The sequence below is a fragment of the Carcharhinus amblyrhynchos genome, chromosome 19 (genome assembly GCF_965287045.1).
Source record: "Carcharhinus amblyrhynchos chromosome 19, sCarAmb.v2.hapA, whole genome shotgun sequence".
NCBI lineage: Eukaryota > Metazoa > Chordata > Chondrichthyes > Carcharhiniformes > Carcharhinidae > Carcharhinus > Carcharhinus amblyrhynchos.
This window is the reverse complement of record NC_137342.1, coordinates 34,187,066-34,213,440: the sequence shown is the minus strand read 5'-3', so window position 1 is coordinate 34,213,440 and position 26,375 is coordinate 34,187,066. Positions and strand designations below refer to the sequence as shown.

The following is a 26,375-nucleotide window of genomic DNA, read 5'->3' as shown; positions in this document are numbered from 1 at the left end:
CAAAGGGAGTTTTACTTTGTAGTTAACCTGTGCTGTAGGTGGTCTGGGAATGTTTGGTGGGACAGTGTGGAGGGTGCTTGACTGTGTACCTAACATGTGTTGTACCTACCCTGTGAATATTTGAAGCTGACACCAATTGCCAATAACAGATTGTTCTTTTTTTTGGTGTACTGAATACATAAAAAACTCAATTTGAGTTAAAGGAAAGGAAATTTAATCAATTAGGAAGATGGAGAAAGTGTAGAAGACTATAATGATTAATAATTGACTGTATGTTTGCATTTGTTTGGAGTCATTCTCATTTATACAGTGCCTCATTGGACTTCATAACCACAGATACAAAAGTAGTAACAGATCAACAGAAGCTTCCATCAGTGTCTGTGAGGAGGAGCTCAGTTCCAGCCCTGACATCAGGTGTCAGTTCACAGTTGTTACAATTAGCTCCACTGATGACTGGGAAAACAAGGTTGCCCAGCCTTTTGACAAATGCATATTCCTGCAAGCTGTTGGAGGCTGTTGCTGTACTTGGGCTCAGCTTTCAAATTGCCTTCACTTCATTGACCTCTTTATACTTCAATGCCATGTTTTGTAGTGTCCAACAATGCTCAGGGATGTAGCATGGCATTATCAGGGCTATCAAGTACACTGCTTGCAGACAAGGACAGAATGAAACATGAAGTATGAGAGGAAGTACTCAATATGTCCAGCTTCTTCCTCTTGTCCATTAATACTCTCTAGTCTCCCACATGCTTTGCCTACAACTCACCCTGCCTGGCCTATGACTCATACTGCTCAACATCTGACTGGCAGGCTGACATTTCACTCAATACTTCACAATGACCCATCGAGCTTGCATAAGTCAGCTTTCCTTGAGGTTAGATGGAGGGTGCAGTTCCCTCTGCACTGTACCAGTACACAGTCTCAGGGAAGACAGAACAAAAGCTAGATATGGAGTCATATTCACTCTAAGTTATCCAATCAAACATTCTCAGGTTAAGAGCAGCACAGGTTATATTCAGACTAAAATTCTTTCACTGTCCTATCAAACAGCTCCAGGCTAGGTACACCACAGACTAATTCCAGTATTTTGATCAATCTACACATGCAGAATTTCAACTTTCTTTATTTAATAGATGCTTGGAGAGTTGCTGTACCTTTCCAGTATTTTTCCTTATTTTTGGTATCCCTCTTGTACTTGGTCTGTTCTATTATCCCCCACACACCAGGGATCTGGCCCAAAAATACCTCAAAGTACCGACCTACAAATATTATTTTCAAATTGACTTAAAAATCTTAAAAGGGCACCATTTAATACGATAGGCTGTAAGAAATAAAACAATAAGTAATCCTTATCCTGCTGACTAAACAGTAATTCTGCAGAGTTACATAGCAAGTTACCATTATTTTGCTAAATAAACAGTTTTACATTGAGTAACCCTTACGCTACTGATAAACAATAGCTCTACAGTTAGAATCAATAATCCAATACTTTGTTGGATAAAGTGTAATGTTCACTATTCTGGATAAACAAATCACATTTAGATTTTGAAGTTTCGTTCACCATTATCCCAGAAATAATGCAAATTCCTAAATTGTGGTCCATTGTGCCCAGACAGAACATGTAATATATTACAAGTGGAACAGTTTCGGCACAGACAAGAAGGGCCAATAGGCCTGTTACTGAGCTGTAAATTTTCTATGGTTTCTAGTTTCATTAAGTAAATGTAACTGGCCTGACAATATCTTATACTATCTGATAAACAAGGCCATTGCAAAGAGTGAGCCAAGAAATTCTTCATTATAATCATGAAGCAAGCTCTGACCTAACAATTCTTTGACTCGTTTTAGCAATTTTACAGGCTGAAAATGGACCAGAGACCCAGTAAGCTTGTTTGAGTTCACTCCCACTGGATAAAATCCCAATGACTCAAAAACCTTCACATTCAGACCCACTGGATGAAAATTCTCATGATTCAAAACCCCTGTCTGTTCACTATCATTGGGTAAAAGCCTACTAAGCTAAACCTTTTTCCACTCATTCCTATTGCATAAAATCCAAATGGACCAAACCCTTCCCTTTGACTCACACTGCATAGAAACCAGAGGTGGAATCTTACCAGTCTCCCCAGTGCCAGGGTAACCAACATCATGGAGAAGGTGCAGAATATTCTGTGCGGAGAGTGAGGTTGCAATATAGGCAGATACCAGTGACATAGAGAAGGTAGTTATTGAAGTCCTATGTCAGATTTTCAGGTGCTTTGGTTGGGGGGCCAGTTCTGGGGCAGGAAACACATTTTCGAAAGAGATCAGTCACACTTTAACAAAACTGGGACCAATGTCTTCATGGAGAGGTTCATTAGTGTGGTTGGGAAAGATTTAAATTAAATTTGCAAGGGCACCAACATATACAAGTAGAAATGAGGAATAGGAAGCCTAAATTAGGGGAGGCAGTGGCGGAATGGTATTATTGCTAGACTATTAATCTAAAGACTCAGCTAATGTTCTGGGGACTGTGGTTCGACTCTCACCAAGGCAGATAGTGGAATTTAAATTCAATAAGAAAATATCCAGAATTAAGAATCTACTGATGACCATGAAACCATTGTCAATTGAAGTAAAAACCCATGTGGTTCACTAACATCCTTTAGGGAAGGAAATCTGCCATTATTACCTGTTCTGGCCTACATGTGAGTCCAGAGCCACAGCAGTGTGGTTAACTCTCAACTGCCCTTGGCCAACTAGACATGGGCAATAAATACTGGCCAGCCAGTGATGCTCATGTCCCACAAAATAAATAATAAATCAGAGGGTGTTGGATAGCATTAGAGAATAAAATAGTATTGTATTAGATAGGAGCAGACTAAGTAAGTATATATGGAACACAAAGTCAGGTTTAGAATACATAAATGTAAACACACAGTGTGGTGATTAAGGTTTGTGAGCTACAAGTGCAAACAGTTATGTAGGAAAATATCTAGTAGCAATAGCAGAAATGCGGCTTAAAATGGTGAAGACTTAATATTCAAGGATATAAACTGTTCACAAAAGGCAGTTCTGTTGGAGTGGCAGAACTGGTTAGGAAAGATATTGTAATGTTGTAAAGAAAGGATTGCCCTTAAGGTAGCAAAGACAGAATCATTTTACTTAGAGTTGAGGAGGAGGAGGAAAGGTATGTTTATATTACTGGGCTATAGCCTCCAAATAGTGAGAGAGGTAGAGCAGCAAATCTGCAGAGAAACCACAGATGTGCAAGAAATTTAATTACCCGAACATCGATTGGAATAACATCAGAACAAAGGGAAAGAAAGGAGAGGAATTTCTGAATGTGTTCAAGAGAACTTCTTTAACCAGCATGCTCTTGGTCCAACTAGGAATGGGGGCACTGTTCAATCTGGTGCTGGGGAATGAGGTGGAGCAAGAGTCTGTGGAGGAATACTTGGGTAAAAACAATTCTATCATAATGTTTAGATTGGTTAATTGAGAAGAAGGCGGCTCAATCTCGAGTAGAGCTTCTAAATTGGAAGATGGCTAGCCTCCATGGAATAAGAGTAGATCCAACCATGGTAAAATGGAACCAAAAACTGCCAAGAAAATCTGTAATAGAAAAATGAAGAGATGTTTCAGATACAGGCTAGGTACATCCTAACAAAGGTGTAATGGGGTGCACAATGGTTAGCACTGCTGCTTCACAGTGCCAGGGACCCGGGTTCGATTCCTGACTTGGGTCACCATCTGTGCAGAGTTTGCACATTCTCCCCTTGTCTGCGAGGGTTTCCTCCAGGTGCTCCGGTTTCCTCCCACTTCAGAAAGACATGCTGGTTAGGTGCATTGACCTGAACAGGCGCCAGAGTATGGCGACTAGGGGAATTTCACAGTAACTTCATTGCAGTGTTAATGTAAACCCTACCTGTGATTAATAAATAAACTTTACTGTAGGAAAGCAAAAAGCCAGGACTGCTTAGATGATGAGGCAGGTACAGAATATGATTAAACAAAAAAATGTATGTTGCATGTCAGGTAAATTCATCAAGCAAAAGCCAGGCCAAATGTAATCATTTGAGAGGGGAAGTGAAGAGGAAAAGACTGACAAAGAGACAGTATGGGAATAGAATAGCAGTTAACAAAAGCAAATCCAAATATCTTCTACTAACATGTTAATAGTTAGAGGAGAGTAAGAGGTGGGGTGGATCCTATCAGGCACTTAGAGGCATAGAACAAGACGAGACTATTTAATGGGCACTTAGTATCAGTGTTTACAAAGATTGAGGATGCTGACAACATATTAGTAGAAGTGGAAATGTACTGGCAATGGATGGGGTGAAAGTTAATATGATGTGGGTATGCCGGCGTTGGACTGGCGTAAACACAGTAAAAAGTCTGACAACACCAGGTTTTAGTCCAACCTATTTATTTGATAATATTCTCACAAGCTTTCGAGGGGACAGCCTCTTCGTCAGGTGAATGGAGAGTTCACCTGACGAAGAGGCTGTCCCCTCGAAAGCTTGTGAGAATATTATCAAATAAATAGGTTGGACTAAAACCTGGTGTTGTCAGACTTTTTACTGTGAAAGTTAATAGGCAGGATATAGTGGAAAGGTTGGCTATGCTCAGCACGGATAAGTCACTTGGTTCAGATGACTTACTAAAGTAACAGACGTGCTTGCTATACTCTTCTGATCTTCCCTAGATGTGATGAAGGTGCCACAGCAGTGGAGAGTGGCAAATGTGACGCCCTTATTTAATATCAGTGGTGGGTAAAACATTAGAAACAATAATCAAGGGAAAAAATATCAACAGGCGCTTGGAGATGTCTGAGCTAATTAAGGATAGCTATCACAGATTTGTAAAAGACAGGTTGTGCTTGACTAATTTAACTTAGGTTTGGGTCAAGTAATAGAGGAGGTTGATGAAGGGAATGCAATGGATGCTTTCTAAAGTTTATTTATTAGTGTCACAAGTAGGCTTACATTAACACTTCAATGAAAATTCCCTAGTTGCCATACCCCACTGCTGTTTAGGTACACTGAGGGAAAATTTAGCATGGCCAAAGCACCCACCTGCATGTCTTTTGGACTATGGGAGGAAACCCATGCAGACAGGGAGAACATGCACTCTCTACACAGACAGTGACCCGACTGAACCAGAAACATGGAATTTAAGAAAGTGTTTGACTAGCTACTATATAAAATGTTGCTTAATACATTTGGGGCTCATGGAATCTAAGGGTCAGTGTCAGCTTAGAAAATAATTGCCTCAAGAGTAGAAGATAACTAAGTGATAGTAAAAGGTTGTTTTTCCCTCCCTATACCTACGTCTGCTTCTTTTTATGATCTGACAAGAACCAGGGATACAGATGTAAAGTTTTGAACAACAGATATAGGAGGATGCGAGGAAGAACTTTCCTCAGTGAATACATATGACCTGGAATTCACTGGAATTGGTGGAAGTGGAGAAAATTAATAATTTCAAAAGGAAATGCAATGGGCAGTAAAGGGAAATGTGTCAGCAAGCATAGAGCAGAAGAATGGACTGACTGTATTGCTCTAAAGAGAATGGCAAAGTTACAATGGTGAAAATTGCTTCTTTCTGTGCTGTAATGACTATGTCAGGCAAAGTTTGAAAATAGCTTGCTGATCAATACTCAGAATTTCCCTTCCAGGTATTGTTGATCAAAACGGGGGTCAATGTGAAAATGCCACCATGTCTCTGAAAAGACCAATTGGGGCAAGTTTGTGACACTTCATGCACCTTCTTGATCTCAGGGAGGCCACTGCTGAGGTTGAAGCTTGGCAAGTACCTGGAGGCTAGAGTATTATTGACACCTGTTTCCAATCTCGTCAACACTGAGGTGCTGAGATGAGAAGCCACTCGCACCACTTGTAAGATCGTGTCATAGTGCTTAGGCCAGTGGAATTGGGTCCTATTTTAAGTCCCAATGGCAGAAATTTTCAAAGCTGGTAAAATTCCATCCCTTATGTCAGATTATAGTCTCACTGGATAGAATCCAGGTAGGCTGATAGAAAAGGTGAAGGCTCATGGGATACAAGGCCAGGTATGTAGATGGGTGGAGAACTGGCTTGGGAGGAGGAGACAGCGAGTAGTAGTGGAAGGCTCCTTTTCCAATTGGAGGCCTGTCACCAGTGATGTGCCGCAGGGCTCGGTACTTGGACCTCTTCTATTTGTGGTATATATTAATGACTTGGAAGAGGGGGTAGGTGGTGTGATCAGCAAATTTGCTGATGACACCAAGATGGTTGGATTGGCGGGTACTGAGGAGCAGTGCCTGGCAATGCAACAGGACATAGACAGGCTGGTAGATTGGGCAGATAGATGGCAAATGGAATTTAATCCGGAGAAATGCGAGGTGATGCACTTTGGCCGGAACAATGTGGAGGGGAGTTATACGATAAAAGGTAGAACTATCCGGAGTATAGATACGCAGAGAGACCTGGGGGTGCAAGTGCATAAGTCCCTGAAGGTGTCGGTACAGGTGCAGAATGTGATGAGGAAAGCGTATGGTATGTTAGCCTTCATAGGAAGAGGTATAGAATATAAGAGTAGGAGTCTGATGTTGCAGTTGTATAGAACGTTGGTTAGGCCTCACTTGGAGTACTGCGTCCAGTTCTGGTCGCCGTACTACCGGAAGGATGTAGAGATCCTGGAGAGAGTGCAGAGGAGATTTACCAGGATGTTGCCTGGTATGGAAGGGCTGTCTTACGAGGAAAGATTGGATGAACTTGGGCTGTTTTCCCTTGAGAGACGTCGGCTGAGGGGGGATCTAATAGAGGTTTATAAGATTATGAAGGGGATAGATAGAGTAAATGGTGGTAAGCTTTTTCCGCTACAAGAAATGGATAGAACGAGGGGTCACGGGCTTAGGGTGAGGGGGGCTAGGTATAAGACAAATATTAGAGGGCAGTTTTTCACGCAAAGGGTAGTGGGGGTGTGGAATGCACTGCCGAGTAAGGTGGTGGAAGCAGGCATGCTAGGGTTGTTTAAGAGTCACTTAGACAGCCATATGAGCGGGCTACATATAGGGGGATATAGTAGGCCTTACTGAACATTGTAGGCTTGGGAATACGTTTTGCCTCAGGAATGTTAGTCTTTGCCTGTTTAATAATGAATTTTTTTGTCTCCACAGGCATTTAAGTCCAGCATGGGGCATGCAGGCGGCAGGTTGTAGTGGGCTGCTCTTGGATGTTGCTTCGGGAGTTGCCTATTGCTTCATGTCATTAGTGTGCTTAAACTGGACCATCTCGAGGGCAACATGACAGCTCAGAGACTATCTCTGTTGCTGTGCGGACACATGGATTTGGGCCTGTGTCTGTGGGAGTTTGCACGTTCTCCCCGTGGTTGCGTGGGTTTCCTCCGGGTGCTCCGGTTTCCTCCCACATCCCCCAAAGATGTGCTTTTAGGCTGATTGATTGGGTACTAAAATTGTCCCTAAATTGGACCTCCCTGATCCTCGCACGTTAGGCGTAGACTAAAATCATGAATAGGACACTGAGATAGTAGGACGGCGGCGCGGGCTCGTTGGGCCGAAGGGCCTGTTTCCCGTGCTGTGTTGTTCTTTGTTCTTTGTAATCCCAAAGGACCAAACCTCTTCCCATTCATTCATAAGAACATAAGAAATAGGAGCAGGAGTAGGCCATCTAGCCCTTCGAGCCTGCCCCGCCATTCAATAAGATCATGGCTGATCTGTTGTGGCTCAGTTCCACTTTCCCGCCCTCTCCCCATAACCCTTAATCCCCTCTCTTATCAAGAACCCATCAACCCGCTTCTTAAAAATATTTAGCGAGGCAGCCTCCACCACTTCAACGGGCAGAGAATTCCAGAGATTCACCACCCTTTGAGTGAAGAAGTTCCTCCTCAACTCCGTTCTAAACCGCCTCCCCTTTATCTTGAGGCTGTGCCCCCTAGTCCTACTGTCTTTTTTGAGCGGGAAGAGTCTCTCCACCTCTATCCTATCCATCCCATTCATCATCTTATACGTCTCAATGAGATCTCCCCTCATTCTTCTAAACTCTAACGAGTACAAGCCTAGTTTATTCAGCCTCTCCTCATAGCTCAATCCCCTCAACTCCGGTATCAGCCTAGTAAACCTCCTCTGCACTCCCTCCAGGGCCAAAATATCCTTGCGCAGGTGCGGCGCCCAAAACTGCACACAGTACTCCAGCTGCGGCCTCACCAATGCCCTATACAGCTGCAGCAAGACCTCCCTACTTTTATATTCAATCCCCCTCACTATGAAGGCCAGCATCCCATTCGCCTTCCTGACCACCTGCTGCACCTGCAAGCTGGGTTTTGGCGACTCATGCACAAGGACCCCGAGGTCCCTCTGCACCGTCGCCTGCTGCAGTTTTTCGCCACGTAAGTAATAGTCCTTCCTACCATTATTCCTACCAAAGTGGACCACCTCACACTTGCCAACATTAAATTCCATTTGCCATTTCCTGGCCCATTCGCCCAGCCTATCTAGATCCTTCTGCAGACTCTCCACACCCTCCGCACAATTTGCCTTTCCCCCAATCTTGGTGTCATCAGCAAATTTCGACACCCTGCACTCGGTTCCCTCCTCCAGATCATCTATATAAATGGTAAATAGCTGAGGCCCCAGCACCGACCCCTGGGGCACCCCACTAGTCTCCCATTGGATAGAAACAAATTAAAAGCTGCCCCTTCGTTACAAGTGGATTGAATCCTAATAACGTGAATTCCTTCCCATTCATTCCACATCACTGAAACTTAGAGTGCAATCTGACCACCTTGCCACACCTAGCAATCAGCCTAGTGAGCTGGGAAAATAGCACGCAATGCTAAAAATCCAATTTGCACCCGGTGCAAAATGGTTTACTCTCTTCCCAGCCCTTTTGTAACGGGGCAAACTACTTCTTACCCAGAAAGGGTGCAAAGCTTATTAGCATGAGATTGACTGGATTTCAATATCATCAGGGTGTTCAATACACGTGTTTCCCACCTCTCCAGTGAAGAATCATGCTGGTGCAAGTCACTACTGGTCTGCACTAGTGCAGACATGGCGAACTGGTCATGCCAGGGGTTTCAGAGGACATTGAAGCCCATGGGTGATCAAGGGCATGGCTTTCCACAATGGATATTAGGCACTGCTGAGTGGGGGCAATGATGTGGGGGACGGGGACACTACATAGAGCAGTTGTGCGGAGGCGGAATCACAAAGGGGGTCATGATGGGGGAACGGCATGTCAGGGGTCAGCCAGGGGACCCATCAGAAGGGCCCAATGCCCTGATATGGACAATATGGGGTAGGGGAAGAACAGAACATCCCATTGATGAAGGGGAGGAGGGGGTGGCTGCTGTCCGTGGGTGTGAGAGGGGTCTCCTGGTGCCCTTGCGAAATGGCGGCTGAGCACTCTGAAGCTGATATCCCGGTGTATTTTGCCCCCACTCCTCATTTATTGGTGGTGACTCTCCAAAAAAAAAAGTGACTGAATATTAAACGATTGCAATGTAGAGTACACCTGAGAGTCTAGCGTGGATCACTCCTGTTTTCTCACCATGACACTTCAGAATTTTTTGGGAAAATTCTACCCTTAATGTACCAAACATCTTCATATTCTCTCCCATTAGATGAAAATAGGAATGATTCAAACCACTTCCTATTCATTAGTTTTGACTAGAAGCCTACCGACCTAAATCTTTTCCTGCTCAATGGATGAAGTTCCATTGTCCCTAGATTTAAGGACAGACAATTTCAGTGGGGTGAGAACTGATCAGGCCAAGGAAAATTGCGATCAAAGATTGGCAGGTAAAACAGTAGTGGAACAACGGGCTGCCTTTAAAGAGAAAATAATTCAATACATTTGAGATATATTCCCATGAGGGAGGAATGGTAGGATAAGCAAAGCCAGAGTTCCCTGTGTGACAAGGGAGCTGGAGAATCAATGAAGCAGAAAAACCACATATTTAACAGATGTCAATTTGATAATCCAAGTGTGAATCAGGCTGAACATAGACAGTTCAGAGAAGTGAAATACAAAATCAGAGACAGAGTACAACATACTGCCAGCTAGCATACAGGGGATTACAAAATCTTCTATAAGCATATAAATAATAGAGAAGTCAGAGGAACGAAAATCAGTTCTATACGTGGAGGCAGAGAGCATGTCTGAGATGCCATATTAGTATCTTGCATCTGCCTTTACCAAAGAAGATGCTGCCCAAGGTGGAGGTGGCTGAGATAATAGATGAGTTAAAAGTTGATCATGAGGTGGTGTTGGAAAGGCTGGCTCTACATTAAAGTTGATAAGCCACTAAGTCTGGGTCGGACGCATCAGAAAATGCTGAGGGAATCAAGGGTAGAAATCGTGTAGCTTCTGATCATAATCTTCTAATCTTCCTTAGGTATGGGGTGGTGCCAGAGGACTGGAAAAATGTTATATTCTTATCCAAAAAAGCACGCTAGGGTAAACACAGCAACTAATTATCAATCACTTTAACTTTGGTTATGGGAAAGCTTTCCAGAATGATAATCTGGGATAAAATTAAGTCACTTGGACAAGTGTGAATTAATTAGGAAAAGCCACCATGGATTTATTTTAACAACCTGATTGAGATTTTTGATGAGATAACAGAGATAGTTGATGAAGATAATACAAGTGATGTGATGCTTAAGAACTTTCAAAAGGCATTTTGATAAAGTGCCTTAAAATAGTGTTTTCAACAAGTTTGAAGACCATGGAAGGAAAGGAAGATAGGTGACCAGAGACACAGTGATGGTAAACGGTTGTTTCTTGAACTGGAGGAAGGTATACAATAAGGTTCCCAGAAGCCAGCATGAGGACCACTGCTTTTCTTATGACCTTGACTTAGGTATGCAGGGCATGATCTCAAACTTTGCAGATATCATTAAACTTAGAAATACTGAGAATTGTTAGGGGGATAGTGATATACACAGATGGAATAAATGAACACAGATATGAAATTTAATGCAAGAATTGGAAATAGTAAATTTTAGTAGGAAGAATGAGAAGTTGCAATATAAAACAACAGGTACAACTCTAAACAGAGACCTGGTACATATGGGCACAAATTATTCAATGTGACAGGGCTAGTTGAGAAAGTGATTAAAAAGATTTATAGGAGTCGTAGGTTTTATCAATAGAGGTATAAAATAGGAAAATGAGGTGGTTATGATGAAACTTTAGAAAATTCTGGTTTGGGCTCAGGTGGAGTTGCTTTTTCCATTCTGAACTCTGCTGTTTGTGTGGATGAAAAGGTTTTAGACTGTGTGCAAAATGATTCACAAAATGAATTCCAGCAATGAGGGATTTCAGTTATGTGGACAGATTGGAGAAACTTGCGTTGTTCAACTTACAGAATGGAAAGTTAAGAGGAGATTTGATAAATTCAAAATCAAGAGTTTAGGCAGAGTAGATATAGATAAACCATTCCCATTGGCCGATGGATCAAGAACCAGAAGACACAATTTAAGATGATTAGCAACAGAGACACAAGGAAAAGCTACTTCATGTAACAAGTAGTTTGGATCTGGAATGCACAACCTAAAAGTGTGGTGAAGGAAAATACACAGTGGTGGCTTTCAAAAGTTAGATAAGCATCTGAAGAGAAGGTATTTGCAGAGCCATGGAGAAAGAGTCAGATGAATGGGAGGTTATAGACCTAACAGAATTGCTGTAACAATTCTGTTATTCAATATCGCAACCTCCCTCCCATTCACACTCAATGAACAAATCCCAACGTCCCAAATTGGTTAATAATCCAAAATCCCTCACATTCACTACTACTGGACAGAATCTTGATAATCCAAACACTCTGCACGCATTCCAGAGATAATTCTCTTGACCCAACCCCCTCCCATTCATTCCCACTTGTTAAAATCATAATGACTCAACCCCTAAATGTTCACTCTTTGATAGAATCCCAATAAGCCATACCAATTCATACACTTTGTAGGGAATCTCAACAGACCTACCCACTTCCCAGTTACATTGTACAGAATTCCAGTTACTCAAACTACACCACATTCGCTTCCTCAGGCTAGACTGTAATGGATTAGAGCCCTTGTTAAGTACTTCCATTCTATAGAACTCCAATGGCCAAAATCCTGTTGAATTCACTCAATCACAATAGTAAAAGTGGCATGGTGGCACAGTGGATAGGACTGCTGCCTCACGGCACCAGGAACCTGGGTTCGATTCCTAGCTTGGGTCACTATCTGTGCAGAGTCTGCAAGGGTTTCCTCCGAGTGTTCCAGTTTCCTCCTACAGTCTAATGCGCAGAGTGTATTATCTCCAGATTTGCAGGTGATACAAAGTGGGGTGGAAGGGTAAGCTGCAAGGAGAATACAGAGATGCTTCAGCGTGATTTCGACAGGCTGAGTGTGTGGGCATAGGCAGTATAATATGGATAAACGTGAGGTTATCCACTTTGGTAGCAATAATAGGAAGACAGATTATTGCTTGAAAGGTTGTAAATTGAGAGGAGTAGATACTCAGCAAGACCTTGGTGTCCTTGTCAGTGTTGGCATCAGTGTTGGTAACAAAGTATGCAGGTACAGCAGGCAGTAAAGAAGGCAAGTGGTTGGCCTTCATAGTGAGAGGATTTGAATATAGCAATAGGGACGTTTTACTGCAATTGTATAGGGCATTGGTGAGGCCACACCTGGAGTATTGTGTGCAGTTTTGGTGTCCTTAACTGCAGAAGAACGTACCTGCTATAGGGGGAATGCAGCGAAGGTTTACTAGGCTGATTCCCCGGGTGGCAGGTCTGTCATATGAGGAGAAACCAGATTGATTAGGATTATATTCACTGGAGTTTAAAAGAGAAAGAGGGGATTTCATAGAAGTTTATAAAATTCTAACAGGGTTAGACTGGGTAGATTCAGAAAAAAAAATCCTGGTGATGGGGGAGTCCAGAACCAGGGATCATAGTTTGAGGATATGGGATAAACCTTATTGAACTGAGGTGAGGACACATTTTTTCACCCAATTTGGGGTGAATGTGTGAAATTCACTAGGACAGAAAGTAGTTGAGGCCAAACTGTTGTCTGACTTCAAGAAGTTGTTCAATATAGCTCTTGGGGCTAAAGGGATCAAGGGATATGGCACGGTGTGGGGATCAGGGTATTGAATTTCATGATCAGCCATGATCATAATGAATGGTGAAGCAGCCTCAAAGGGCCAAAAGGCCTAATCCTGCTTCTAATTTCTATGTTATGCTGGGAGTAGTCATTTTTTTCTATCCTTCAATCTGCATCAAAACAATCAAGTCCTGATTTAGCTGTCCCATATTTAATGGATTGATCAAGTGTGATGTGGTGATTTTGGGTCTGTTGCGATTATACTATTTTACTGGTATGCAGAAACAACAGCAAGCTGCATTTAAAACGCAGCTTTAACTTAGCAAAACATCCCAAGGCATTTCACAGAAGTGTTATCAACCAGAATTTGACATCAAACATCAATGTGAGGGATGATTAAAATCCTAGTTAAAGAGCTAAGTTTTAAGGACAGTTTTAAAAGATGAGAGAGCGCTAATATGTTGGCCAGGTTTAGGGAGGGAATTCCAGAGCTTTGTGCCTAGGCAACTAATGGCAGGGCCATCAATGATGAAAATTGATTATGCACATCAGGCCAGAATTGGAGGAGCACAGATCTCAAATCATGAATAACACTGTTCCTGCTGTTAACCTGCTCCTCTCCAGTCTTGGTGATAGGGTGCACTTTCAAGAGTAGACAGCTTCTACTAGTTCAAAGCAGACATTCTTTAAGTAATAGTTCAATCTATGAGCATTTGAGGGCATTCAATTATGGAAATTGTCTGGCATAACCAACCTATTCTTACCACCATATATGGGGTACAACAGAGAAAGAGTAAATTGAAGGTTACTGAATAGTGGTCATGAATGTGTCTTCTGACTAATTCATTTTCCCCCTTTCCTAAACTAGGATCATGGGATAATATGGTTCTAACACAAAAGGAGGCCATTCAGCAGATCATGTCTCTGCAGGCTGTAACGGCAACTCAGCTAGTACTGCATCCTTCCATACCTCATAGCCTTGTAAATCTTTTTTCCAACTTTCTTCATGAACCCTTTTCTCTTTTTAAAAAAAAGAGCCTTTGAATCTGTCTCCACCACAGTCTTGAGCAATATATTCCAGACACTAATCTCGTTTTCAATCTTTCCACCAGTGTGAACAGTTTCTTCCTATTTAGTCTGTCCAGGTCCCTCGTGATTTTGAATACCTGTATATCAAATTTCATCTCAACCTTCTTGTCTCTAAGGAGAAACTTCTCCAATTCCTTTTTGGTCCTGAAGCCTCCCACCCCATTTCTGGAACCATTCCTAGAAATCTTTTCTGCATCCTCTTCAAGCTACCTAAAGTGTAAAGCCCAAAGATGAATGCAATTCCACCGCTGAGGCCAAATCAATGCTTTGTCAAGGTTCATCTTAACTCCCTTGTTCTTACGCTTATGACTCAAAAGCATTGTCTTACTCATTTCTTTTTTAGCTTGCCTTGCCACCTTCAATGATTTGTGCACATGTACCCCATGTCTCTCTGCTCCTGCAACCTCTAGAATTTTACTACCTTTTATTGCCTTTTCTTTATTCTTCCTTCCAAAGTGTATCAATTCACACTTTACTGCATTAAATTTCATCTACCAAGTGCCTAAGCATTCTACCAGCCTGTCAACATCCTTTTAATTCCCATTGCTATCCTGCACACAATTGACAACACTTCCAAGATTTACATTATCTTCAAATTTTGAAATTGTGTCTGCATCCCTAGTCTAGGTCATTAATGTATACCAAAACTGCAGTGGTCCTAAAACTGATTCATCTAACTCTAGTGCCTTGGGTTGGTGTCTCAGCTAAGGTCAGCAGAAGCAGCTCTTGAACTAACACCTTGTAGTCTGTGTGACTGTTATGACAAAGGTCGTACGCATCATGAAGGGTCTAGCTGGAGTGAATGGGAAGGACCTATTTTCCCAGCAGGGAAATCGATAATCGCGGGCATGGACTAAGTGATTGGCAAAATGACTGAAGAGAAGTTGAGAAAAATTTTATTCACCCAGAGAGTGGAGAAAGTTTGGAAATCACTGCCTGAAAAAGTGTTTGAGTCAGAAATCCTCATTGCATTTTTGAAAAAAATATTTTGAGAAATACTTGAAGTGTCATAACCTAAAAGGCTACAGACCAAGAGCAGGAAAGTGAGATTAAGCTGGAAAGCTCTTTCGGCTGCCAGGCGTGATTGGCATGCTTCTGTACCATAAATTTTCTGTGTTTTTATCTGATCGTGCAAAGGGAATGATATAGTAGCTTTACTTTAATTCTGCAGTTTGAAGGGAAGGGAATCTCTCATTGAAGAACGTCCACTGCAGTTAATCCTAAATTTGCAGAGAATGCAACTCTAAAATAGGACAATTTATGCAGCCAACTAAATATAAGGAATTCCATTAAAGTCAGTGATGTTTGGAAAGTAGCCACCTCATCCATCATTAACAGCAAGAACCAGCATCAGATCAGGCCACGAGTGGTGAATTCTAAATACATTGCACCGAGGAGATTTCTACAGTTACACGGAGACTTAACAATTTAAGAACAAATTTACCTCACACTATTTGTTACACCAGTAGACCACACACCCCTCACACCAACATTCTGGTATATCACAATTCCCTTACTAACACACATCTAGATCCCACAGTCCTCATTATAACAATTAAATTCCACACCACCCTCAAATTAACACTCTCTGATAGAGCTCTCCTGCTAATGCTGAGACTGTCAGTCCTGGTTCCAACAAACACAATACCAGTGCTACTGTAGACATGCAATCAAGTCACTTAAAATATATTGTACTGTGGGCAGATGAATCATTCAGTAAGTATATAAATGAACCAATGCTCATGGCTGAGGTGTTTCAAAAGGTTAATTAAAAGTGAGCAAGACAGCTGACAGATATGGACTTGCAACTGTTCTGAATGTCAAAACTGCAGAAGATTAAAGACTTCTCAATTTGTGTCTGGATACTAACTAGATGGGCAAGCAGATGGAAAATACAGTTGTGTGATTTAGGTATAGAATAATTAAATAAGCAATGAAAAAAAACAGAAGGTGAATTTTATGTCGCTGTAGGTTTCAGCCCAATTGTTGGCAAGATCAGCTTTGTACACACTACTTAGAAGTGTTCCTTGTGAGGAGACAAAGCTGAGTACAATATATAGGTAGGCTTGAGGGATATGTAGATGAAGTTCTGGGCCTATGGGGAGTGAGAAAAGAAGTGAACTGGAATGGAAGAGGATATGGAGAAGGTAAGTGGAGTATGATGGAAATAACAGCACAGGAAACAGGCCCTTCGGCCCCACAAGTAGTAACTACAATATAGTAAGAAGGTGAATGTTCTATTCTTTCTCAAGCTCCAGCCACTTCCAACATTCCTGAGCTTCACTGATTCTTTATTTACAACTTTTGGGAGGTGGTATTTAAGGGAATAAAATGCAACAGGTGTGTTATATTACTGGACTATTAATCTGGACAATGCAAATTCAAATGCCACCATGACAGTTTCAGAATTAAGTTTAAATAAAACCTGATGATAAAGCTTTACCATTTATAAAAGTGACCACAGAACTGTCAGATTCTCAAAGACCCAACTGCTTCCTTTATGTCTTTCAGGGAAGGAAACTTGCTGTCCATATCTGGCTTGTACGCATGTCGTTGATGCTTAACTACCCATTAAGATTGGGCAATAAATGACAGCCGTGCCAACAACGTCCATACACCAAGAACGAGTAGGTTGTTGAGGTAATTATCCACTGAAGGATGAGGTAAGCCATGGGAAGGTCAGGATCATGTCAAATAAAAAGACTACTTAATGCATGGGGCCTCCCATTCATGAAAATGAGAGTTTGTCCACTTTAACAGGAAGAATAGAAAAACAGAATATTATTTAAATGGAGAGACTGGAGAGTTCAGAGGCACAGAGGGATTTGGGTGGCCTTGTACAAGAATCGCAAGAGGTTAGCACACAGGTATAGCCAGTAATTAGGAAGAAACTGAATATTGAACTATATGCCAAGGGGAATAATAGTAGGCAATCTTATTACAACTATACAGGGCATTGGTGAGACTACTTCAAGAATATTGTGTACAATTTAGGTTTCCTTAAGGCGGGATATATTTGCACTGGAAGTCATTCAGAAAAGCTTTATTAGGTTGATGGGATGGAGGGGCTGTCTTATGAAGAGGGGTTGACTAGGTTGTGCCTATGCTCATTGATCTTATTGAAACATAAAAGATTGAAGCACTTGACAAGGTAAATTTTTTGATCTACAAGGAGTCAAGCATCATGAGGAGCCAGCAGAAAAATGTAGTTAAGACCGTGATTAGATCAGCCATGATTGTAATGAATGTTGGAGCAGGCTTAAGAATTGAATGGCCTACTCCCATTTCATGTGGTCTTCTTATTTTATGCTGACTCAAAGCATTCTGTCACACTAAACATTTAAGGGACTTGAAAGGCCTCACATATCTGTCATTAAAAATAAAGGGCACATATTATGGTACTACAAACCACCCATCACATCCTGAACTGTATCACAGATCACCCAGTCTCAATAATTCTACAATGGCGAGACAGTGAGCTAGAAACTGACAGAAATTACTTGCCTGATTGTACTACCACAATGAGTTGAGGTACAAACACAAACTTCATGCTAATTCATATAATTAAATCTGCAAAATGCAAAAAGGGACAGGAAAATATGAGGGTTACAGAAGAACCATGGAGATATGGCTTTGTGTTTTAATCATTATTAATCTCCAGGCATTTGTGTGTATGTTTGGCAAGTAGCATCACTTTGAAAGAACAGCATTTATTGCCCATCCCTAGCTGCCTGAGATGGCAGCAGTGGTCCCTCTTTTTGATTCACAACAGTGACTTGATATGATTGTGTTACAAACATCCTAATTAGAAAGTGTAGTCCATGCAGCACCTCGAGTGTGCTCCGCCAATAAGATCATGGCTGATCTGATTGTAACCTCACTCCATGTTCACACCTAGCCCCCATAACCTTCGACACCCTTGATTGTATGACTTTTCACAGAGCAATAACAGATCAATTACTTTGGGCTGAGATTGGAGTCACATTGAAGGTCTGAAAGGGCAAGAATGGTAAGCTTCCTTCTCTAGAAGAACAGGATGAATCAATGGGATTTTATAACTATGTAATACTTCATGGTCTCTTTTACAATACTACCTTTTTATTTCCTTATGTTCTCGTCTCAAAGAATTGTATTCAAATTTGATTGCCGAAAGATTCATACCTACCTTCTCTGGATTATTAGTCCAGTAGTTAACCACTACATATACGTATGAGTGTGTCTGAGCATGAGACTCCCTCACAAAATGCCGAGCTGCTAATTAAACTAGCCAAATAAAAGTTTGTCATAAGTTGAAAAGAAGCAACATTCACAACGTAGGAGACCAGTGAAGTGCATCTTGGCTGTAGGGTCCAGGTTGAATGGCTACAGGTGGTGAACACCAGTTGTGATGGCACTGCCCTCAGATTTATTTGTGGCCCAAAAGCCTCCTCTATATTGCCTCGAGAGATAGAGGCTTTCTGAATGCAAGATCTGAACAGCCAGTGCCAGACAAAAATCACTATTTCCTGATGAGATCTAGGAAATGTCCTCCTCCACATCAGACCGTTTTTACTGTGGTGAGTTTACTTTGAAATTTCAACAAACTGAGAGTGAAGAGCCAATGGGGTCAGTAGCAGTCTCCCACAGCCCAGAATGACTGAACCATCACCTTACTCAGAAATCCGAGCAACTGCCAGCACTTGAGGACCGTCAGGCCTGTTATGCTGACAATAGGTGCTGGGATAAGTCCAACAGATTTGTTTGGAATCATGAGCTTTCACAGCACTGCGCCTTCCCCAGGTGAGGAAGAAGCAGCGCTCCGAAAGCTCATGATTCCAAACAAATCTGTTGGGCTTTAACCTAGTGTTGAGGGACTTCTTACTGTGCAATACTGGCACCTCCACATCAGTGCTGAAAAAGTCAGTGCTAGACTTGGAAGTTGGTGTGCATTTTGGTGATAGTGACCACAATTCGGTTACGTTCACCTTAGTGATGGGAAGAGATAGGCATGAACCTCGGGTCAGCAATTTTAGCTGGGGTAAGGGCGATTATGAGGCTATCAGGAGTGAATTAGGAAGCATGGATTGGATTAGGGGATTACAGGGACTGGGAACGTCTGAAATGTGGAGTTTTTTCAAGGAGCAGCTACTGCAAGTCCTTGATAGGTATGTCCCTGTCAGGCATGGTGGATTTGGTAGATCTAGGGAACCGTGGTGCACTAAAAGAGTTGAGTCGATGGTTAAAAAGAAAAAGGAGGCTTATGTTCGGATGAGATTGGAGGGCTCAGATAGTGCACTAGAAAGCTTTAGATTGGCTAGGAGGGAGTTGAAGAGTGAGTTGAGAAGGGCTAAAAGAGGACATGAGAAGACTTTGGCTGATAGGATTAAGGAGAATCCTAAGGCGTTCTATAGGTATGTCAAGAACAGAAGGTTGGTCAGGGCAAGATTAGGGCCAGTTACAGACAGCAGGGGGAAGTTGTGTGTGGAACCGGAGGAGATTGGAGAAGTATTGAACCAATATTTCTCTTCGGTGTTCACGCAGGGGGACATGAATATAGCTGAGGAGGACATTGGGTTGCAGGGGTGTAAAATAGACAGTATTACGGTTGATAAAGAGGATGTGCTGGAAATTCTTGAGGGGCTGAAAATAGATAAGTCCCCTGGTCCGGATGGGATCTACCCTAGGATTCTCTGGGAGGCTAGAGAGGTGATTGCAGAGCCTCTGGCTCAGATCTTCAGGTCGTCATTGGTCTCTGGTGTAGTCCCGGAGGATTGGAGGATAGCGAATGTTGTCCCATTGTTTAAGAAGGGGAACAGAGACTTTGCCGGGAATTATAGACCGGTGAGTCTTACTTCTGTTGTGGGCAAGGTTTTAGAAAAAATTATTAGGGATAGGATTTATAGTTATTTGGAGTGTAATGAATTGATTAGAAATAGTCAGCATGGTTTTGTAGCGGGTAGGTCGTGCCTTACTAACCTTATTGAGTTTTTTGAGAAGGTGACCAAAGAGGTGGATGGGGGGAAGGCAGTTGACGTGGTATACATGGATTTTAGTAAGGCGTTCGATAAGGTTCACCATGGTAGGCTTCTGCAGAAAATGCAGATGTATGGGATTGTGGGTAATCTAGGAAGTTGGATCAGGAATTGGCTATCAGATAGGAGACAGAGGGTGGTGGTGGATGGTAAATATTCATCATGGAGTGCAGTTACGAGTGGTGTGCCTCAGGGATCTGTTTTGGGGCCACTGTTGTTTGTAATTTTTATTAATGATCTGGATGAGGGTATAGTTGGGTGGATTAGTAAATTTGCTGATGACACCAAAGTTGGAGGTGTGGTAGATTGTGAGGAAGGGTGTCATAGTCTGCAGGGAGACTTAGATAGGTTGCAGAGCTGGGCCGAGAGGTGGCGGATGGAATTTAATGCGGAGAAGTGTGAGGTAATTCACTTTGGTAGGAGCAACAGATGTGTCGAGTATAGGGCTAACGGGAGGACTTTGAATAGTGTGGATGAACAGAGGGATCTAGGTGTGTGTGTACATAGATCCCTGAAAGTTGGGAATCAAGTAGATAAGGTTGTCAAGAAGGCGTACGGTGTCTTGGCGTTTATTGGTAGGGGGATTGAATTTAGGAGTCGCAGTGTAATGTTGCAACTGTACACTACTCTAGTGCGGCCGCACTTGGAGTACTGTGTGCAGTTCTGGTCCCCGCATTACAAGAAGGATGTGGAGGCGTTGGAGAGGGTGCAGAGGAGGTTTACTAGGATGTTGCCTGGTATGGTGGGGAGGTCCTATGAGGAGAGACTGAGGGATCTAGGGTTGTTTTCGTTGGAAAGAAGGCGGCTAAGAGGGGATCTTATTGAAACATAAAAGATGATTAGAGGTTTAGATAGGGTGGATAGTGATAGCCTTTTTCCTCGGATGGAGAAAGCTAGCACGAGGGGGCATGGCTTTAAATTAAGGGGGGGTAGCTACAGGACGGATGTCAGGGGTAGGTTCTTTACCCAGCGGGTGGTGAGGGATTGGAATGCCCTGCCTGCTGCAGTTGTAAATGCGTCTAGTTTGGGGGCGTTTAAGAGATCTCTGGATAGGTTTATGGACGAAAAGGGATTGGTATAGGCTAGTGGGTCATTGTTTTTGTAACTGGTCGGCGCAACATCGTGGGCCGAAGGGCCTGTTCTGCGCTGTAATGTTCTATGTTCTATGTTTTTTACATGTCAGCAGTGCTGCAATCTTTACTGGCTCTGGTTATCCATCAAAAAGCAACAGAAAGTATATTGAGATATAACGTATATAAATATTTTAATGTTTAATTTAAAATATAGCAAGCAAGTATAGATTTAATCTATAATTCACACCACATATAGAAAGGACAATTCAGAATCTCAGGGTGTCTCAATATGCTCTTCAAACAATGAAGTACATCTTTGAAGTTTAGTCACTATTGGAATGTAGGGAAATATGGCAGCCTATTTGCACATGGCAAAGTTCCACAACAGCAAGAGATGCATAACTAGGTCATCTGTTTTGGTAGAGTTGTTGAAGGATAACTGGCCAGGACGTCAGAAGAATTTCCTTGCTCTACTTTGAATAGGATGATGGTATATTTCACATCAACCTGAGACCCCAAGCCAGATCTCAATTTTAACATCTTACCCAAAATGCTTCCCTCCATAAATCACCCTGAGGTGTTTTTCTACAGTAAAGATACTAAGCAAGTCCAAACTGTGATTATATTAGCAAGCCTGCATAAACTTACCATGCTATAGTAAAACCCTGGCCCCTGCTTCCAGTGGCTCTGTAGCAGGACAATTGGTGACCTTCTGGCTTCAGGGTATCCTTTAGATTAACTATCTGAATTCCTCCATTTGATTTCAGCTGGTAAGTTACTGCCAGGTATCCATTTTTCTAAAATATAAACCAGGGTAACTCCTCTGTTGGATTTCAAGGTACGACTCGCTCCTAGATTATTCTACAGCTAAATCATTGACCTCCTTAGTTAGATTACTCATTCCAAGATAAACGTTGTTCTTCATATAAACTACCCAAAAGCCTTGGATTGGACTCCAGCCTGTTATTCATTCCCAGCCACATTTGATTTACGTAAATCACCTGAAATTCTCGATTAGATTCCAGCCTGCACAATTCTGGTTTTAAACTCTGAAGGTTTGTGCTGTGCAGAGTTAGCTGACATATATTGGAGATGTGTTCATGCTAGTGTAATTTGCCATAGAACTACAGAGTTAGGTAGAGAAAAACATCAGAGTTCCCACTCCTGCCAAAGTGAGCATGCACACTTGGATGTTCAATGAGGATGGAAAGTCAGCTGGAATACCCTTCATTGTTAAAAAAACCTACCAAGTCTCTCAGTTCAGATTTCAGCTGCAGGACTAGTTAAATGAAGATAGCTGAGAGTAGAGCAAGAGCAGGAGCAGAGATACAGAGAGCATGCGATAGAATTAGAAAGAGGATCACAGACTAAAAGAGAAAGCAGGATGCACAGAAACAGCAGAAAAAAAATCAGATGCTGATAAAAGATCATGAGAGCATGAAACAACAACAACAGCAAGTGAAGGTTAGAATTTCTGGGTAGCAAGGTAAGGTGAGGGGAAATGAAGAGCTGAGAGAAGGCACATTTTAAAGGAAAGGGATGAAAGAGAGAGAAATAGAAAAATGGGTGAGCAATAATTTGGGTTTTTTTGGCTGTGCTTAAAAAGGTGCCAACTTTTGAGCTGGTCTCTATAATTTAGGATATGAGTGTTTTAGAGAATTCAGTAATAGTTTTGTTTTCATTCCAAGGGTTCAAAAGCTTCATGCAGTTGTACTGCATGTGTGGGATCATTAACAATTCAATTGAGGAGCTAGTCTACAGTGAATATCCTTAGATGATTTCAGTGCTAGCGCACAGGTAATAAAAGCAAAATACTGCAGATGCCGGGCATCAGAAATAAAAACAGAAAACTCAGCAGGTTTGGCCACATCTATGGAGACAGAAAGAGTTAACATGGAGTCCAGTATGACTCTTCTTCAGAACTCCAATGTGCAAGAGCTCTCGGTTGTTTCACCCTTCATTGTTACATAGTACAAGAACCCCTCCATGCACTAAAACTAAAGCACTCAAGAACTGCAAGAACTGTGAAAAGTTAACACAACATCCTCTCACATAAGACATAACTATGACTAGTCTGTTGAGACCTCTTCAAACAGAGGTTTGGGCAAAGGTCCCATGGAAACAACAGAACTTCAAGGGACTTGAGACCCTCTGCTATATATTAGACAATTGCAAGGACATTACAAACTTAACTTTGACATTATAAAACTACAAGAGGTGACTGAGACCCATTGATTTTCTTCAACAGTGGAAGATAAGCAACTGGACACAGACCCACAAAGAATGTTAATGATGACAGTAAATGAACAAGCTTAAATCAACATGCACACATGAATTGCCAGCCCCAATGCCAAAGGAGATTAAAACAATGTCTGTTCATGACACTTCCTCAACCTTACTAGCTGACAAAAATATTGCATGCCTGAAGTCTGGGAAAGCCACCTTTTGGTCTTTTTCAGTTGGAGACAAAGGTTATAAAGCAGCAATGAGGCTCTGAGGTAAGCCCTTCTCTGTTGAGCCCATTGCTGCAACCAGAATGAATGAACATTGCTTGTGGCAGAGTCCTGGCTTTGAGAACAACTCTCACATATCTGACTCCTCGCACTCTTTACACCAACCACACAACACAGAAAAAGAGAGAGGAAGGAACACAGCAAAATAGAAACCCAATTCCAATTGCAGTGAAATTAGAGAATCGGTAGGAAGGTAATGATGGGGAAGTGGAAGGAGAAGTAAAGAGCACATTTACCTTTACCACGAGAGTGAATCTCTGCATGTGGCATATAAGGATGATGCAGAAACGGAAAACAAAAATACATTTTGGTCAAAAATTGAGCTGTAAAGTTAAGTGAATTGATTCCAGGATTATGTCATTCGAGCAACTAAGCGATCATTTAGAATTGAGTGAGCATGTGGACCAGAGGAAGGTCAACAGCATGTAAGAAGGAGTAGAATAGTGTGAGTATTCAACAGCATGGAAAAGGGACAAATGGTGGGAGGGGAGAGTCAGAAGCAGATAGAAAAGTGTGGTTCAGCACCATGAAGAAGATATAGGTAGAGGGAGTGGATGTATTCAGCACCATGGAGGGGGGACAAATATATTGAAAAATACTTTGTGCCATGGAGAGAAGTCAGTGTGCTGGGGAGGGAGGTAATAAGTTCTACCGAAGAAGTGAAAGAGAGTCAGATAGAAGCGATAGAATGAGGAAGAGAGTGAAGATAGTAAGAGATAGAGTGTGAGATGGGTGGTTCAACACTATAAACATAGTGAGTGAGTGAGTAAAGACGCACTAACCTTTCACTCTCTCCCCTCGGTGCAGCAGGATCTCACCCTCTCCCTGGGGTTGATAGGGCTTCACCACGATGAAGGTCCGTCCCGGAACCGCACTGTACAGTTTGCGCTTGGGTCCTCTGTGCACGGCAGCTGGGGTGGTGTTCGGCTCAGCACTTACGGTGCTCGGGCTGTAAACAAAAACATAGGTGACAGTGGTTCTTCCGGAGCCAGAGCCGGACCCGGACCCGGGGGCCGCCCCTTCCCACATCCTCCGTGACCTGTCCGGGATGAGGGGGACGGGGGAAAGCGGCTCACTCAACTCGGCCTTTCCCGGCCGGAGCGCTCGGACACCGAACAGATGCCGGGCACCGGGTCCGTTAACATCGCTAATCTGAGGAGGGCTGTGATGTCGCTGGCCGCAGCCACGGCTGCGACATCCTCCCCCGGCCGGAGCTCCTCACATGCCCGCTCTGAATGAGCTCCGGCTGGCTCTCCGCTCACTCCCGGGCTACCACCGAACCGGCAGCTCAGCCTGTCCCTAGCCCCGCCCCCACCACCCCAAAGAGAGGGACCCCGCCCACAGTGAAGGCTCGACCCCATCCCCAGAGAGAAGCCCCGCCCACAGTGAAGGCTCGCCTCGCCCCCCCCGTCCCCAGTCCCCAATCCCCAGAGAGAAGCCTCGCCCACAGTGAAGGCTCACCCCCATCCCCAGAAAGAAGCCTCGCCCACAGTGAAGGCTCACCCCCATCCCCAGAAAGAAGCCTCGCCCACAGTGAAGGCTCACCCCATCCCCAGAGAGAAGCCTCGCCCACAGACCTTTCACCTCGAACCCCGCTCAGAGGCCCTGCCCACAGAGAAGCTCCGCCCACAGAGCTTTCACCTCGAACCCCGCTCAGAGGCCCTGCCCACAGAGAAGCTCCGCCCACAGAGCTTTCACCTCGAGTCCTGCTCAGAGGCCCCGCCCACAAAGCGTTCCCCCCCCGGTCCCGCTCAGAGACACCGCCCACAGAGAAGCCCCGCCCACTTGAAGGCTCGACCCCCACACCCAGAGAGAAGCCCCGCCCACAGTGCCTTCACGTCGAGCCCCGCTCAGGCCCCACCCACAGAGTAGCTCCACCCCTTTCACCGCTCCGTTTCTGTGCTGGCCGCAACTTCTCATTCCCCCAGACACGTCCAGATCTTCACCCGGTGCACTGCGCTACAGCAAACGCAATGTACATTTCAGGGACAAATATTCCTCTTCTCCCTCTAGTCCCCTTCACGCCCCCCCTCAGCATCCACATTCCCAACTAACGTTGATAGTTTCAGGAACGGGATAAAAAGGCACAACTTAATAAAAAGCGTTCCTTCTGATTAGAGTGTTTTTTCGAAAGGGTTCTCTGGCATTGGAGCCATTTCTTTTAAAAGGATCCTAAAAAATGCAAATCTCTCTTTACAAGAGATGCTAACAAGTTGATTATTTAAAAATGTTTCTAATAGGGGTATATCTTCGTTAAAAGGAGCCCAAACAGTGAGAATCTATCCAGGTTCTGATAGATCACTTTTTCAGAAGAGGTTGGAGGGGTCCTTGTGATGAGACTCTCACGTAGCCGGTGTATCTTTCGCATGTCATGTTCAAAGTTTCTCTAGTTCTCTTAAAGACCTTTGCATTTCATATTGAAAATATTTCGATGACAACAGGAGGTTGACAACTAACAAATAAAACAGCTCGCATTGGATAATAATATGTACAAGGCCCTCACTGAGAAGACTGACATAAGCCTTTATGGCAGTTTTTAGCCAAAGCATAGCAACTGGATGCACTTAAATTTTTAATCAAACATTCTCCTCCACATTCTGAAGATACCAAC

At 43.0% G+C, this 26,375-nt stretch overlaps 1 protein-coding gene across 1 annotated transcript in view; it reads right to left on the bottom strand.

Moving 5' to 3' along the window:
• shank3a (SH3 and multiple ankyrin repeat domains 3a) overlaps nucleotides 1–26,375 on the bottom strand; it is an 823,427-nt gene that overhangs the window by 382,991 nt on the left and 414,061 nt on the right. The window contains exon 11 of the mRNA XM_080207556.1: nucleotides 24,547–24,713. Coding sequence (XP_080063682.1) covers nucleotides 24,547–24,713 — 167 coding nt within the window. The remainder of the gene's footprint in view (nucleotides 1–24,546; nucleotides 24,714–26,375) is intronic.